A 13,910-nucleotide genomic window follows, 5' to 3' on the forward strand; every position below is an offset into this window, starting at 1 on the left:
TTCCTTATAGAATGCCAGATATTACTTTTGTTTTACTCGATGAGTTTTCGTCAGTTATTACGAATTGTGATCTTTCTGACAAGAAATCGTGAATCCAGTCACACAACTGATGGCCTGTGTCAATACACTCATTAAAGAGCTAGTTGTGTTTTGCAAGAACCATATTTTATGAACCTATATTGCCTATTTGTCAATAAATTGTTTTCTTCGAGGTAATTCATAAGGTTCGAACACAGGAGGTGTTTCAAAATCCTCTAAGTTGACTTTAGTAATATGGATACTTAATTCAGTGTATTACTTGTGTTTAAGTGTTTTAAGCTGCTTCACTGCATCGAGGTTATCTACTTTTAAGTTACTGATGTTGGCAGTTGTTCTTGATTGTAAAAATCATTTTGAATAGAATGTATCGCGTGAAGTATGCAGTGGTACAAAATCAAAAGTTCCCATTTTCAATTTGTATCCTAAGTGAGGAGTACATGACAAATAATTAAAATCCTGGGACCACTCATCTCCTTCTGTGGGTGGGTTCAGTAAATGGAATTCTTAGTATGTGGCTCCCAGAAGGAGACTTAATAAATGTGGGACTAACTTAGAAATGCAAATGAATATATTTACCAAAGAAGTATATTGAACGAATATGTGTTGCTCTTTGCAGGCAGAGCAGTGTGAGCAAAGAAAGTTGGAATAGAGCAGAAAAAGACGTGGCAGTGTAATGCATTTAATAATTTGCTTTTTAATGTTCAAGGGATATCCCTCTGGTCACTGGCAACAGAGGAAACCAAATTCATAGTATTGTGGAAAGAGACCTTGTTTCACAAAGCATCTAGCTCCAGTGCATATTGATCTATCAGTTATTCATATGATTTTGAAACACATCCCTGTTGATTTTTGAACAAATTCTAAGTTGATTTCTGAATAAATCGTAAGTTGATTTTTGAATGCATGAATAGTGTACACGATGTCTGCCAGGGAATCCCCATCGCATCGAGGCATTAACTTTCCTACAGACAAAAGGGGATGGTGCTATACGAGCTGTGCCGAATAAAGCCAAACATGTGAATGACAATCGCTGTTAATGTGGTTGACTGGGTTTGCAAATGATCAGCATTGTTATAATTACTAGCGCATCCATATATTTAATAAACGACTAACATGAATAACAGGTAACAAAGATTATCTATTATCTTCTGTGTGTATCCAAGATAATTAAATTTTGACAGAAAATTTTTGGCCAGACCGCTACACTAGTAAGCACCAGTTATACAGTTCCCGGCTAGCAGCTGCTAAAATTCTATTCTGGGAGTAGCGCGGAAAATGCATTGTACGAACACGTAATAACACTCAGGACAACTAAACTGGTGATTGTGTCAGGGTTAGTGAAGTTAACCAGAGAATGTTTTGACAGTGGCAGGAATTTTTACAGAATTAGTGAAGACTATATAATTTGTTAGAATGAGGAATATGACAATTCCAAATTTATATAAAAATTTTGTACTACTACTTTTTTCGAACTCATTCTTCAGAAGCTGGAGAGCATAAATAAAATGTGAAGCTATTTCCTAACATAAAACTTTTTGCTTGTAGTTGGCCTAATAGGCATTTGACATTGGTACTTTGTGAATTATGTTCTGTCGTGTTATAAAAATTACCATATGTGCCAAAACAGTCTTGTTTATTTGGTGTGTGTAACAATTGCTGCAATATTAGGCAGGCCAAACAGATGGTGACAAAATAAATATAATCAGATAGAGAAACGACACCAGTCTTAAGTACTATTTGTATTATCAGCTTTTCTAGTATTAGATGACGAAATTTTGTTTTTTCATGTAGCAAAATGTTGACAAACTTTGAGGTAATATTCTTTCCCAGAAAGGAAAGTATGCCATATAAAGCTCTGGCAAGATTAGAGAGAAAAAAAAATGCAATGACTTGCCTTTACTGGTTTTATGTATCCCATATTTAATTTTATGTCTCACAAAACAGCAAGATTTTAGCTGTTAGGCAGTAAAGACTGCAAATTTTCTGAACAGTTATTGTTCTGCCGGTTACAAATAATCCTATCCAGTAATAATTGTGAGTTGTTAAACCGGCCAACTGAGAGCAGGAGAGGCACCACTGGACATTTTAATTTCCACTTTCGTGAATATAGTTGGATAGAACCCATTACAAAATATTGCACGTTTGAATTCCACAGAGCGAAATACAGATACATACGATGGAAGAGTGCTGTGTGAGGAGGTGTTGCACTGCATGATGGCACACTTACGGACAAATAACATGTCTTACGTTCCCTTGAACATATGTCTTATGTATGAGACTCTTCAGAAAGACGTGCGCTACAAAATGAAAATGCTTATGAAAAGTCTGTTTTTTTTTTTAAGTTTTTGCATCCTGCTTCAGATACTAGAGGCAGGGGGGAGTGCCGCTATCTAATATTGCCCCAGTTCGGATATGTTGTAGACCTGGACCTGATGCACAGAGGAGTCTTTAAGTTGGCTGGCTGGTGTGGCAGAGTGGTTCTTGGCAAAGCAGTCTGGAACTGCACGACTGCTGTGGTCGCAGGTTCGAATCCTGCCTCGGGCATGGATGTATGTGATGTCCTTAGGTTAGTTAGGTTTAAGTAGTTCTAAGTTCTAGGGGACTGATGACCTCAGCAGTTAAGACCCATAGTGCTCAAAGCCATTTTGCTTAAGTTATAGTGGGGAGGTGGTAGTCTTCACGTGACCCATGTTTACGTTAAGTGATTTTGCTGTTTCCTCTTCGTTTATTGCTCTCACGTCAAATGAAAACAAAACGGATTTCTGTGGCTGGGAGCTATCAAGTGAATTAAAATACATCCACATAATTACAGAAGGCTAAAATATGTTAATGTCAGATTTTATTTTATTTCCACCTTTCTGACAGTCGAGCATTAATCACCTTGCAGAACAATGAAGTTATTTTTGTTGGTTTGTTAAAGAAATTTGGTTTTCATTAACTTTCTCTGTTGAGGCAGTTAATTTATTTGAAGTGAAGTGTTTAATTCCACACTACTGGCTAGTTTCAGCTGTTCGCTGCATTTAAAGTGCAAGTTTCTATCTTCTAGCACGTATGGCATTATGCCATAATAAAGAACCAAACATGAGGTAATACAGTACTGGTACTCAAGAAAATTTATGTCCGAATCTGGACACGTGAAGGTGCACTTTAAGCCGAATTATGCATTTTAGTATGGTTCACAAAATTCCCATGCTCTTTCAGTATCCTCTGATGTCGTTTCTTTTATTACATAATGTAAGATCTTTTAATATTTTACATGTACAAACATACGGACTTCCTGCATCATCGTAGCTGCGCAAGTGTGGTGACGCCTATTATCTGGTGTTTTCTGGGAGCTGCGGAAACGAACTTGTTTTGTAACAGGTTGCAGGAAAATATTTCGAATGTTTGTTTGAAAAGTGTTACTTTCAAAGTAAATTTCCTTTTACGCAAGATGAACTCTGTTCGAGAATGTACGATGAATTTCTTAAGTCACAGAGCGTTTGGCTCTCGTTCAAAAATGTTCGCTGTCTCCGTCTGGCGAGATCACCTCACATGAGCTATGACTGGTTTACAAAAGTGCATCGCAATCTCGATTTCAATGCTTCAGAAGGTAAAATGGGTGTTTGGTGCAATCCGAATTTATACTTTCGTAATACGAAAATATGCAGTGTACATGTTGCTGCACATAATACATCTTCCCAAAAAAGTGTTTTTTTTACATAAGTTTCGTTTTCTAAAGTGCCGGGCAATTCTACGCTGGTGTATAAAACCACAACCATTGAAAAGATTGATAAGTTTTACAGTTACAAGGAAAAGTATACTGTCACTTAGCATGGAAAAAGAGAATTTTCACATGGGAAAAAGTGTGTTTTGAACTGAGAAATCTGTGAAGAATCCAGGAACTTTTCCTCTTCCATGTATACACCTTGATAAAAGATTGTGTGAACATTTACACAAGTTCCAAATAAACATTGGTAAAGTTTCCTGATCACCAATTCAATAGTTGTGGAAATAATCGTTTTTGACTTCATAGTGCAGCTTTCAGCGGTATGTGCCAGTTTTTCTTGAAACAAAACTAGACCATCGTTTAAAACCTTTTGTGTTCTCAGAAAAATGATAGGTTTCTTGAGCAATTTTCTTATGACTAATAATATAAGCAGAGTTGGTCGAAGAATAGATGCTTAAAAAAATGTGAAGTTAAGCTTTCTTTATCTCCAGAACTAATTGTGATATAAACCTGAAACTTTACATTTAATAACTTGCCAACACAAGGTTTGAGAATATAAAATTTCATTCTCCTACAGCTTTCCAGTAGTTAACAAATTCAGGGAAAATTTATGATTTTTGAAAACACTAAAATGAGAATTTTTGCCTATTTTCACAGAAACATTTTCTGCAAAATCTTTTAAACCATTATCTTTAGAAAGACAGTCTTGTAAACCACCTAAGAAAGTGGATTTGGTTCTGTAATCTGAGCATATAAGGCCCTGAAAAACAAGGAGGTGGAGGTGCATTGAAAATATGCCCATATTCCACTGGTACTCAAGTCTGACATCATTAATGATGATACACTGTTGTTTAGTATTCCCTGGAGAAGGTAATATTGAAATCCTGTGTCAGAAGGACTCAAACTTCAGGAAAGGGGTGTCTTTCGTCATTACTCATGATGACAAATTTTAGCCTGTTTCCCTGCTATAATACAGAATCAGACTTGTTCTAAACTTCTTAATCAACTATGCATTACAGAGGCACTGGACATCATGGTTGTAAAATTGTTGCATAACTGCTGCAATACACAGTGCATATACTGCCTTAAAGTTCTACACCATAGTCAAAAGGGAAGAACCATTAATTTTGGTGAAGTTCATAGCAATCTGCCTTACATTATTTGGAAAGGATTCATGTTGTGGAAAAATTTGAGTCTTTTTACTATGCACTGCTATTAATTTAATGTAAGTCTGAAGTATAGCTAATTTTGTGTTCGCATAGTTTGCAGCTTATGAAGAATATTAATGTACTGGTGGAAAAACTGTGTAAATTGTTGCTCTGGTTCATGACAGCCTTACCATAGCTGGGTTTCTTTTAAATTGAGAAAACTGACATTCCCATAATCATAGGGGTCATGCCCCATAGCTGTGCAACAGCAGCCACCAGTGGATTTGTTTACTACAGTTTCTCTAACCTGATAAGGGTTTCTTTACATAGCATCCCAAGCAGGATGTTACATTTCTTTCCTGTAAGTGTCACCAGCCAATACTAGAAGAGAGATCTCTCAGGATCGCAAGCTTGTTTTTACTTCAAGTTTTTCAGGTTTCATTAGTATGCCAAAAAAATTGAGAGAAGCTGTAGTGCCAGGCAGGTGAGGTCACTGATGGAGCTAGAATAACTGCAATAACGTGCCATTATAGCACCCAGCATGTGGCGGTCCTCAATTGCCAATAAAATGAATAGTTGAAGACAGTTTATACGATGTGTGTTGCAGGTGTTGTACAACTATTTTACTACCGTGATGCCCATTGCCCTGTTACTTCAGTTAAATTTCTAAGTTTAGAACCAGTTTGATCCTGTAGTTGTTACAGGAGGAAAACAGTCTGAAATTTGTCTTGATGAGTAGTGACTAGACACCCCTCTTCTAAAGTATTTAGATTAGTTCACTTGACTCAATCTCACTTTTTGATCATCAGGACTTTAAATATTACCTTCCCCAGAGAATACTTAACAATTGTGAAATATCGTTAAAGATGTCAGATTTGAGTGCCAGGGAAAATGGGCATATTTTAAATGCATCTCCATCTTGTCATTGTCTTTTAGTGTCTTATATGCTCACATTAAAAAACCGACTCCCATTTGTAGGTGGTTTTAGAACATGGTCTTTCTAATGAAAATGGTTTAAAAGTGTTTGCAGGAAAAACTTTATTGTAAAAGTGGTCTAAAATAACAAATTGTGATGTTTTTGCAAAAATCTTGAACGTTTCCCTGAACTTGTAAACTGCTGGAAAGCAGTAAGAGAATCGAATTTTACATTCAAAGACCTATTATTGTTAAGTTAAGGCATGTGAGGTTTCGGTTTTATGCCACAGTTAGTCCTGAAGAAATAAAAGCTAAACTTAACATTTTTTCAAGTGTCTAAATTTTTTGGTCACCTTCCCTTTGAATTATCCATTTGAAAATTGCTGAAGAAATATTTTGTTATTGTTCTTACCACAAAAAGCTGTAAAAGATTGCAAAGTTCTATTTCTGCCAAAGGTGATAAGTCTCAAAGTTGCTACAAAGTCAGTGGAGCACGTTTGATGGCTGTATCTCTAAAAGAATTATATTGGCTAAAGTACTTGTACTATAAATGAACTTACATATTTTTGTGAAGTTTTTGCAGGAAATATACTTTGATTGATTGTGTGTGTGCGTGCGTGCGCGTCTGCGGAGCACTACTGTGGCTACGTGCAGGCATTATTGCAACTTAAATGGCAGATGACAACTTAGTTATAGCAGAATATATTTTCGATAAAGAAATGCAATGTTTGCTTGCACATTGGCTGGTCTAAAGTGCGTCTCATAAACAATTACATATAATGTCAGATGGCACCATCGAGGAATATGATATTTATGACAATTGTACCTTGTGATGCCAATCTGATGCTGAAAGAGAGGGCTTCCCTGTTATTTACCATTATAGAGTTGTAATGTCATTGTGTATGAAACATAAACAATTTATTACCTGAATGTGTAACTATGTCAAGAATTTATTCATAATTTATTAATCATTGTAAAGCAGCTGTTGCGGTTTTTTATCAGTTGAAGTGTAGCACAAAAGTATTAGGATGTCCTGAGGAACAGTGGATTTGTAATGATTTGTTTTCACAGGCAAGATTTCACAACACACACACACACACACACACACACACACACACACACACACACACACACACACACACACAGTGCTGATGGTTATTTTATTGTAATTTTTCTTTTCACTGCTGGTTAGTTCCTTCTGTGAAGAAGCGACCATTTTTATGTTTTGTGATTGAACGGGACTATTGAAAATTTTATGATTATAATAATTTTTTTGGCGAACTTAAGCCATTACTTTTTACTTCATCTTTCGTTTAGCTTCTTTACTTGACATAGCAGTACTGGCTGTTGACAAAGTTCTCCAGTAATTTTTAAAGCATTTTTCATCCTGTACTGTAATACACTTTTGGAATTGTGATTTTCATCCTACTAATTGTGTGCAAGTATGGAAGACTTCTTTTTGCTTATGAGGAAATGGTTTTCAGTAACAGATGCTTCTTTTTTCCTCCCCTAATCCACGTGTCTGTAGCATTTCTCAAGGTTGCGAACTTTAGTTGTTAGTTTCATTTGTTCTTAGAATATTCTGTATTGTGAAAATGAACATTCAGAAAATTGTAAAAATGTTAATGTTTCATACCCAGAAACATGTGTCTTTCACTCATTGTTACTCTATTTAGCTCATTTCATAATTTTGTTTCTTGAGCAGTTTCTCTCTGGCTGCTTTTTGAGTGTCTCACTCTTTCCTTTTATCTAATTTCATCTCATTGTTAATTTGTTACATATCTTCTGTCCATTCATTCTCTTCTGTTGTAAAGCTAAACATGCTTCTCACTCCTCATCTGTTCAATTTCTTTGCTGCTGTTTCCTTCACTCAATTTGCCATTGGCAAGATCTTCTCTTTTATGTTTTGGTATTCTGTTATATATTTATTGCTTAGAACACAAAAATTCCACAAAATACACTGCTTACTACCTTAAGGAATTCCCTTTCATGCAAATTTACTTCACTCCTCATTGATCTGCTGTAATAGATTTTCAAGAGTATACCGATGCATGCATCTCAGCATTGTTCATATGGCAGCAACACTAAATATTTTGACAATCACATTCTCATAAGAAAACCTAATTATTAAACAGAAAATCTTTAACTGTTACGCCATTTGGTTGTTGTTGTTGTTGTTGTTGTTGTGGTGGTGGTGGTGGTGGTGGTGGTGGTGGTGGTGGTGGTGGTGGTGGTCTTCAGTCCTGAGAGGTTTGATGCAGCGCTCCATGCTACTCTATCCTGTGCAAGCTTCATCATCTCCCAGTACCTGCTGCAACCTACATACTTCTGAATCTGCTTAACAGAGCTAATTATGCTAATGTCACGGAACATTGTGTTCCATAACTGGCAAATATCACAGACAGGTTTTACAAGATTACTGTAGTTTGACGAAAGTCATGTTACAGTTTGACTTTTGGAACTTGTGTTAGTGTAGATAGCTATCAGTACTTGGTTCCATAAGCTTTCATCTTATATCCGCCCAGCGTGGTGGTGTGGAGTCAATGAGTGTAGACCAATAAATGGTGCAGAAGGAATTGACAAAGGCTGGAGAATTTTTGTTCCCTTAGCCTTCGATAAAGTTTCTCCCACAGATGTTCAATTGGACTGAAATGTGGGCTTTGGCTAGGCCATTTCAGTATCCTTACTTGCATCCTTCACAAAAAGTCTGACATGACCATAGGTGAGCTTAGGATTAATTTCATGCTGAAATTCCCAGTTTTGTCCCATTTTTATCTTTGGTGTAGGGCAACGTGCATTCTCAAGATTTGAAACTATCTGTTAAGTCTTCAGTAAGCACCAGAGGACTGCCATTCCAATGGGTCACCACACCAATACATTCCTGCCACTTTGCTTAACAAAGGGTATTTGGTACTGGACGTCATTTCTTGCATTGAATGGCCTTTGAATATATCGAATCCCATTGGAAAAAAAGCCAGTTAAAATTACTTTCATCACTCCACAGCACACGCAACCACTGTTTGTGTCCAGTCGTGTAATGTCGCAAACTCAAGTCAGGTTTTCCTGTTCTTTGCAGATATTAATGGCTTTTTGCTTGGGTGTTGGCCATGAGATTAGACTCTAAGAATCTGTTTTACAGTACCAGTCCATGTTGCTATGTTGTGGAATTCATGCAGTTCTCTGTTTATCTCAACAACAGTCTTCTTTGGGTCGCTCTTTGACATTATCCTTACGAGATTCTTCAATTGGAGTGTGACTTTGCTGGGCCTATGTGTTCTTTATTAACGTTGGTTCCTGTGAATTGTTTCTTCGTATTCCCAATACTCAAAATGTTTCAGGACAAACCAAAATCCCAAGTGACATCTGCCTGATACTTGTCCGCTATAGCGCATTCTGCGTGTCGTGAACTGCGTGAAAACAAAACAAAAGCTAATGTAAACCAAAGGTATTTGTCGTCGTACTGGCATAGGCATTTTATTTCCAACAATAAACCACAGTGTCAAAATACTTTTGTTCGGACCACAATATTCTCAGTGTTCTACTTACTGCCATTGTGCTGAATCCTGATGCATGTGTTTATATGGATGTGTGCTGCTGCACTGTGAGCCTAGACGGGCTAGTGAGGTAGGAAGCACATGACACACACCTAGCAGTGAAAATGTGTGTCAAAATAATGGTCACTACTGCCCATACCCTTCTAAGCTGGAAGGTATCCCCACCATAGTGTTCTAGAACATTCAGGAACATTCTGGCCAATCTGTAACTTTGGCATGTAATTCTCAGTTGCTTCAGACTTCCCTTTCATGTGATGCGCCCTTTAGAGACCTATATCGTCCAACCCAACTCCAGCAGTTCCAACCTTCTTCAAGGATGATGGTTGGAAAGCTTACAAACTGTATAACTACTGTGGGACTGTTGGTTAGCTGTGGAGATGTAATGGCATGTGTGGTCAAACAATGTGTACATTTATTATATATTTTGTCAAGTTACAAATTAAAACAATCTCGATCATGTAAAAACTTTTATTACATTTATGTTTTAATTTGTAACTTTAAAAAAATTGCACTGATATTGCTGTTCTTCCAATGATGTGTGTAAAGATCATATATATTTTGGTTACCAGTGTCTTGAAATTCAACTGTTGTAAGAAATATTCATGAAATCTGACAAATTTCCACTTTTCCTTTTGTGATTACTCATTGGATCTTGAGGTTAACATAAAATGTATTGAATGTTGATTTTTAAATGTAAGCAGGTGTCTTTGGATTTCGTTTATGTATAAAGTGAGTTATTGTATTTGATTGCAGATTTTATATAGAATGCCTGTCGCCATAATGCCTGTTACTGAAGCTGCGGCAAAGGGCAAAGAAGAAAAGCATGAGCTACGAACAGCTCCATTTGATCCAAGATTCCCAAATCAAAATCAAACAAAGTGAGTAAAAGTTTTGGTGGTTGTTGAATTGAATTTATTTATTGTGAGGAAACAGGAAATTGTCTTGTTATGTTTATATGAATATATCTTGCCTGTGGTGCATAATAGTGTGTGGGAAATACTAGGGACTGAGTGACTTTGTAGGGGACAAGCTGCTAAAATAACAGTATTAAACAGAAAAACCTTGTTAATGTTTGTGTAGAGTAAAATTTATTTTTAACTGTAGGAATTAAAACAAAACCGGTTGAAATCAAACTCTATTATAACATGCCTTGCCTTACGTAATTATAATAGTTTTTGAACAACATTGTGTATTACTACTAAGGTGTGTTTCAGGTACTGTTACCAGAGCTATCTCGACTTTCATCGTTGCAGAGCTCTGAAGGGTGAGAACTATGAGCCGTGTGATTATTTCAGGAGGGTATTCAAATCCATTTGTCCTAATGCGTGGATTGAAAAATGGGACACACAACTTGAAGAGGGCAGATTTCCTGGAAAAATTCTGTAATGTGTGTGTGCATATGCCCTAAGGCATGAAATGACAGTTTTTCCTGTAGTGTTGTTGTAATGGTTAATAATGCTTTTGTAAATGGATCATGTAAATACATTGATAAAATATGCTTGAGAAGATGGTAATGAGTGTTTAAAATGTTCTTCAAATTTCATAAACTTTAGTGTATATAATAAATTGTCCCTGACAGTTGAAACTGGTAATGAACAATTAAAGCTGTTTGTTACTTTTCATTCCTGTCAGAAATAGTTTCCTGAATCTGTTCTTGAAGTTTTAAATTCCACATACTTAGTTCCATCAATCTCTCTCTCTCTCTCTCTCTCTCTCTCTCTCTCTCTTATATATATATATATCTGTTGTAAATGTTTGTTTACCATGTATGAATAATTGTGAATGTACACTGTCATTAGGGCATCCGAAATGTAATTTCTATAAAATGTTACTGTTAAAAACATAAAATACATGAAAAAAGGAGGGTTTGCAACATACAGGTATGAGCTCATTTTCACTTTGCTCCAATTAAACAGGTAGGACTTAATTATGGTTGTAGGGAGGAAATCATAAATTCATTTCCTCTTGCGAAACATGTGTAACTTCATTTTCAGTTACAGATGTTCCCAACTGTGTTATATATACTCTCACATATGCAAATTATAGGCACTCTTTACCAAGACGATTAGGATAACAGTGACAGCTTTGACGACACTCCCTAGTCACTGACCTTTCATGATGTTGGTAATCCTCTGATGGGGTGAACTTATGTGTAGGCTTTGAGCACAAAGACAATTCAGATTTGCTCAAACTGTAACGTAGTGACTTAGCTATGTTTAAAAGGACAATTCTTAAGCGGTTGGCCGAACCAGTGGATATCTTTGTTGTTCAGGCAGTCGAAAGTTACTTTTAGCTTTAAGAGTACAAAATGAACACTATATATTTTCTGGTTTTGTTTTATCTCACAGTTGTAAAGCTGGTTTGAGTGCTTCTGCTGATTCTTTTGAATGCATTAACATATTGCAGTTTGTAGACATTGAAGTTTGGAAATCTACTCACATAAAGGTAGTTAATAGTTCATGTTCAATCCATACTGTAATATTATCAGCAAATTAGTTCTTTCAGTATTGTGTACACAATAATAAAATTGTCACCTTAATTACAGCCAAAATCAGTTACTGTTAATTTCACATTTATTAAATATTATCATCTCTGCTACAGTTTTACAAGCTTGTGCACTATTAAATCTTGTTAAAGTGTGAAATTAACTAAAATTATCTAGTGGTTCATTCCGCAGAAAAAGAACCATCTTATATTTTATTACTTGCTTGCATCATAAAATATCAAAGTTGTGTGTTCTTATATTCTATGCAGAATTTAATGATTAACAGTAGAGTCAAAAATTATGCAGAGAGTGTGTTCAGAGTATTTTCTGAAACTGATAATTCAACGGACTGGCATATTTAAATTACAAAAGCAAAAGTATGTTTATGGTGCATTAACAGAGTGGAAGAAACTCTTCAAAGAAATAACTTACAGGGTAAGGAGAGAATGTATAGACTGATAAGTCTGTAGTAGAGATGGTAAATACAGTCAGTCTGATGTGTACAAAAACTTTAACACATTAATAAATTCATTTACACTTTGTACACTTAATAGTAGAGATACACATAACTTTATATAGCTGTAGGTTCTTCCGTTATGCTGAGTTATATAAAGAGTTGAGTTGGTGATCGTAACAAATAATCTTTAATGCAAATACAATAACATAAGTCAGTGAATAGCAGTAATACTTTGTAGCGTCATGTTTGATGTATTGTCCTCAAGACAGTCTTCTGTATTGATGTTAAGTCTGTAGATGTACTAAAGCTGGAGGTGAAGCCCTGAATTGTGGCTGCTTGAAATTATGCAATTGTCACTAGTAGTGAAGTACTGTCAACTCAGCTTCTGTGCTTGGCAACACCCCTTGGAGAATGGTGAGCAGTGGACAAGTGAACTGTCTCAGCAGCACACTGGCAGGAGGTTTGAAAGTGCTGTCTCTCATCTATCTATGTGCGGTTGATGAAGATGCCTTAGATTCTGCAAAATATGCTCGTTTGTGACCTTTGTTCTGTTTGTAGAAAGGAAAAAGCATTTTTCCATAAGCTGTATTTAGTAGGTGAACCTAGATTGCGTAAAGTAGACGAGCTTAACAGCCTCAGACAATAGGAAAAAAGTAAAAGGTTGCACACATTTGTAGAAATGATCCACAAAACTACCGTCCCTTAACTTTAGTTTGTTGCAGAATCTTTTAGAATAAATTCTGAGCTCAAACATAATGAGGTATCTTGAAGAAAATGACCTCTGTGCCAACCAGTGTGGATTCCAAAAACAGATTTCTAAGACAGCAATTATGTGAAATCCTGCTTCGTCTTTTATCACATAACATACTGAAGGCTTTCAGAGCCAAGGCAGTCAAGTAGATGAATGTTTGATTTCTGAAGAGCATTTGACTTGGTATCACATCTACACTTATTGTCAAAAGTATGGTCATAAGGGGAATAGAGTGAAACCTGTGACTGGATTGAGGACTTTTTTGTAGGGAGGATGCAACATGTTACCTTGGATGGAGAGTTATTGTCAGATGAAGTAACATCAGGTGTGCTCTAGGTAAGCAGATTGGAACCCTTCCTGTTCTTGTTGTATAATAATGTGAATAGTAACCTCAGACATTTTGCAGGTGATACAGTTATCTATAATGAAGTAATATCACAAAGAAGCTGCATAAATATTTAGTTGGACCTTTATAAGATTTCAAAGTGGTGCAGTTCAGAAATGTAAAACTGTGAACTTCACAAAATGGAAAAAGTAGTAGTATCCTATGAGTTTAACACCAGTGTCACTGTTGGAATCGGCAACAAATACCTGAGTGTAAATGACTGTAGGGACATGAAATGGAATGATCATACAGGCTCATTTGTGAGTAAAACAGGACTAATGGGATCCTGCAAAAGTTTATTACCCAAGTTTCAAGAACCAGTTTTAAATGATGACTTAAGGAATATACTACAATCCCCCATGTATCATTTTCATATGGATCATGAGGGTAAGATGAGAATAATTATTACAAGCACAGAGATGATCAGTCACTCTTACCGCACTCCGTATGCGAGTGGAATGGGAAGA

At 36.2% G+C, this 13,910-nt stretch overlaps 1 protein-coding gene across 1 annotated transcript in view; it reads left to right on the top strand.

The window, feature by feature from the left end:
- The window catches only part of LOC126353849 (cytochrome c oxidase subunit 6B1), a 13,834-nt gene extending 2,822 nt beyond the window's left edge, over positions 1-11,012 (top strand). The window contains exons 2-3 of the mRNA XM_050003004.1: positions 10,119-10,243; positions 10,580-11,012. Coding sequence (XP_049858961.1) covers positions 10,119-10,243; positions 10,580-10,751 — 297 coding nt within the window. The 3' untranslated portion in view covers positions 10,752-11,012. The remainder of the gene's footprint in view (positions 1-10,118; positions 10,244-10,579) is intronic.
- Positions 11,013-13,910: the final 2,898 nt, after the last annotated feature.

Source organism: Schistocerca gregaria, chromosome 3 (assembly GCF_023897955.1).
Source record: "Schistocerca gregaria isolate iqSchGreg1 chromosome 3, iqSchGreg1.2, whole genome shotgun sequence".
Taxonomy (NCBI): Eukaryota; Metazoa; Arthropoda; class Insecta; order Orthoptera; family Acrididae; genus Schistocerca; species Schistocerca gregaria.